This window comes from Pterocles gutturalis, unplaced genomic scaffold (genome assembly GCF_000699245.1).
Source record: "Pterocles gutturalis isolate BGI_N339 unplaced genomic scaffold, ASM69924v1 scaffold28700, whole genome shotgun sequence".
Taxonomy (NCBI): domain Eukaryota; kingdom Metazoa; phylum Chordata; class Aves; order Pterocliformes; family Pteroclidae; genus Pterocles; species Pterocles gutturalis.
Window position 1 is genome coordinate 1 of NW_010146714.1, and position 2,307 is coordinate 2,307.

Below are 2,307 nucleotides of genomic sequence, written 5' to 3' on the forward strand. Positions count from 1 at the left end.
CCCCGTCGCCTCTGTCCGCTCCCTGTGCCTTCCAAAGGCGGCCGGACAAACCTCCCCCATCCTGCGCAGCTGGAGCCCGTCCTCCTGCCCTGACACGGGGCAGGACAGCAGCAGGCACGGCTGGGGGCTCTCTGTTTCCTGCTGCACCGGTTTCGCTGCCACAGCTCAGGGTCTGTTTTTTCCAGTCCCCCTGAGCTGTGAGGAGCTGCTCTCAGATCTGCTGCTTGTTCCCCCCGGCTGTGAACTTGCATCGTCTTGTTTTTTATTTTTTATCAATATTATTTTGCTGTGATTTTCTGAGCCTGTTTTTCGGCTGAAACTCCGAGGTTCCCAGCTGTGGAGCGTAACCACATCCCGGTGCCGTGCCTCCCAGTGCCCCTCCTGCTGTGTGTGGCTGGAGCTCTGTGCTTGGAGCGGGTCGGGAGGGGAATTTACCTTTTCCCTGTGGGGCTAAACAGGAAACAACTGCGACAAAAGCAGCAAAATGCAGAGGTGTCGGACGCTGCCTGAGCTGCCTCTTCTCCCGTGGGCCAGTCGGAACTGAACCAGGGTCTTGTTTCTCTCTCCCTCCCGTGCTCCAGCCCGTACCGAAGGGTCACTGTGTTCATTCTGCCCCCAGGACCAGCTCCAGCAGAAGATCGTTTGCCCTGGGCCAGTGACCTGCCTGACGGCGTCTCCCAACGGGCTCTACATCTTGGCCGGGGTTGCTGAGAGCATCTACCTGTGGGAGGTGAGCAGCTGCCTCAAAGCAACAGGACCTAGTTTTCCTGTAGCACTTCTTCCACGTTTTAGCCCAATATTTGTACGGCACTTGTGATCTGGATGTCTGCAGAGACTGCTGTGCCCTGGTTACCATCTCTCTATTTTTAATAGCGGTGTGTTTCGGGGGGATAACCCTGCATTCTGAGTGCTGCACCAAGCAAATAAAAGAACGAGCTTGTTCTGAGCCCCAGGGTTAAACACTGAGATGTCTCCCCTGGAGAGCTCTCCGTCCTGGGGGATGTTTCTGAGCCTTGTTATGTGGGCGGCTCTGTCTTAATTCACCAATTTTTTCTTTTAAAAATGTGCTTGTGGCAGTATTGGGGAAAAAAAGCCCTGACAAGGAATGCTGGGCTGAGTGGGAGTCCCTCACTTGTGATGCTCTGAGCTGGTCTCTGCTCCGCATCCTCTGCAGGACGTGTCCCTTTCCGTCTGCCCCCAGCCAGCCTGGCCTTGGAAACACTTACGAGCGTCTGCCTGGAGCAGGTGACAGCCCTGTCCTCCTGGCACCTCGGAGAGGCTGCGTGGAACCATCGCAGAGCTGGAAGTGGGCCCATGGCCCTGGTTTTGTGCCTGCTCTGTGGAACCACGTGTTCTCCGTTGAACTGCAGTTTGGTTTTATTTTTAGGTGTAATTCAGGCAACGTGAGGGAGTCGATTATGTTCTTTTGTACGGGGCTCCCCCGCTGCCTCCTTGGGTCCCTCCCCACCTGCAGTGTTGCCTTTCAACAGGAAAAGCTCCGGGTTTAGGGAACCCCGTGCCCACCCTAACGCCTCCTTTGGCCCGCGCCCATGCAGCCGTGCCGAGGTGCCGCAGCCCCGGGGGTGGCACACGGCCTCCTGCAGCTGTTAGAACCCCGCAGCCTCCAGAGGTTCTGGCCAGGATGGAGCTGCGGGCGCTGCGGTATTCAGAGCATCTCAGTGCTCCTTCCCAAATATCCTCCTGCCTTTCCCCTTGCTGCAGGTCTCCAACGGGAACCTCCTCACCATCCTGAACCGACACTACCAGGACCTCACTTGCCTCTGCTTCACGGACGACAGCAGCCACTTCCTCTCGGGGGCGAAGGACTGTCTGGCCCTGGTGTGGAACCTTTACAGGTAACGGTGGCCCCTGAGGAGGACTCAGCCCATTCGTACGGGGGACGGGGAGCATCTGGGTGAGGAATATTAGAACAAGAGATCAGCCACCACCTCGCAGAGGCGGGATCAGCTCTGCCTAAGCCTACGTGTCTAAGCTGTTGGTAAAGCTGCTGGTGATGAGTCCGTGCCCTCCTTAGGCGGCTGTTCCTCGCTGTCATCCTCGCTGCCGGAGAGGTTTTTCCTCGTGTCTCATCTGAGTTTCCCAAGCTGTGGCATATGGCTCTGACTTCTTTTCCCTGCTTGACACAGGGCAGATTGCGCCTTTCCCTGCTCATGGCAGGTGAGGTCTCTGTCCCTTGGGATGGGGAGCTCAGGAGTGGCCCTTTTCCTCGGTATCACGCTTGCTGTGGGCACTGATGGCTTGTTTGACCAGGAGAGCCTCACGGGGGAAGCAGAGCCCTGGCCAGCT

The 2,307-nt window shown here is 57.5% G+C and overlaps 1 protein-coding gene across 1 annotated transcript in view; it reads left to right on the plus strand.

Annotated features, from left to right (window-relative positions):
• Window positions 1-619: 619 nt before the first annotated feature.
• Window positions 620-2,307, plus strand: part of WDR18 (WD repeat domain 18) — a gene marked incomplete at both ends in the record, with an annotated part of 2,981 nt that continues 1,293 nt past the window's right edge. Inside the window, 2 exons of the mRNA XM_010085856.1 lie at window positions 620-730; window positions 1,723-1,856. Of these exons, the coding sequence (XP_010084158.1) occupies window positions 620-730; window positions 1,723-1,856 (245 nt within the window). The remainder of the gene's footprint in view (window positions 731-1,722; window positions 1,857-2,307) is intronic.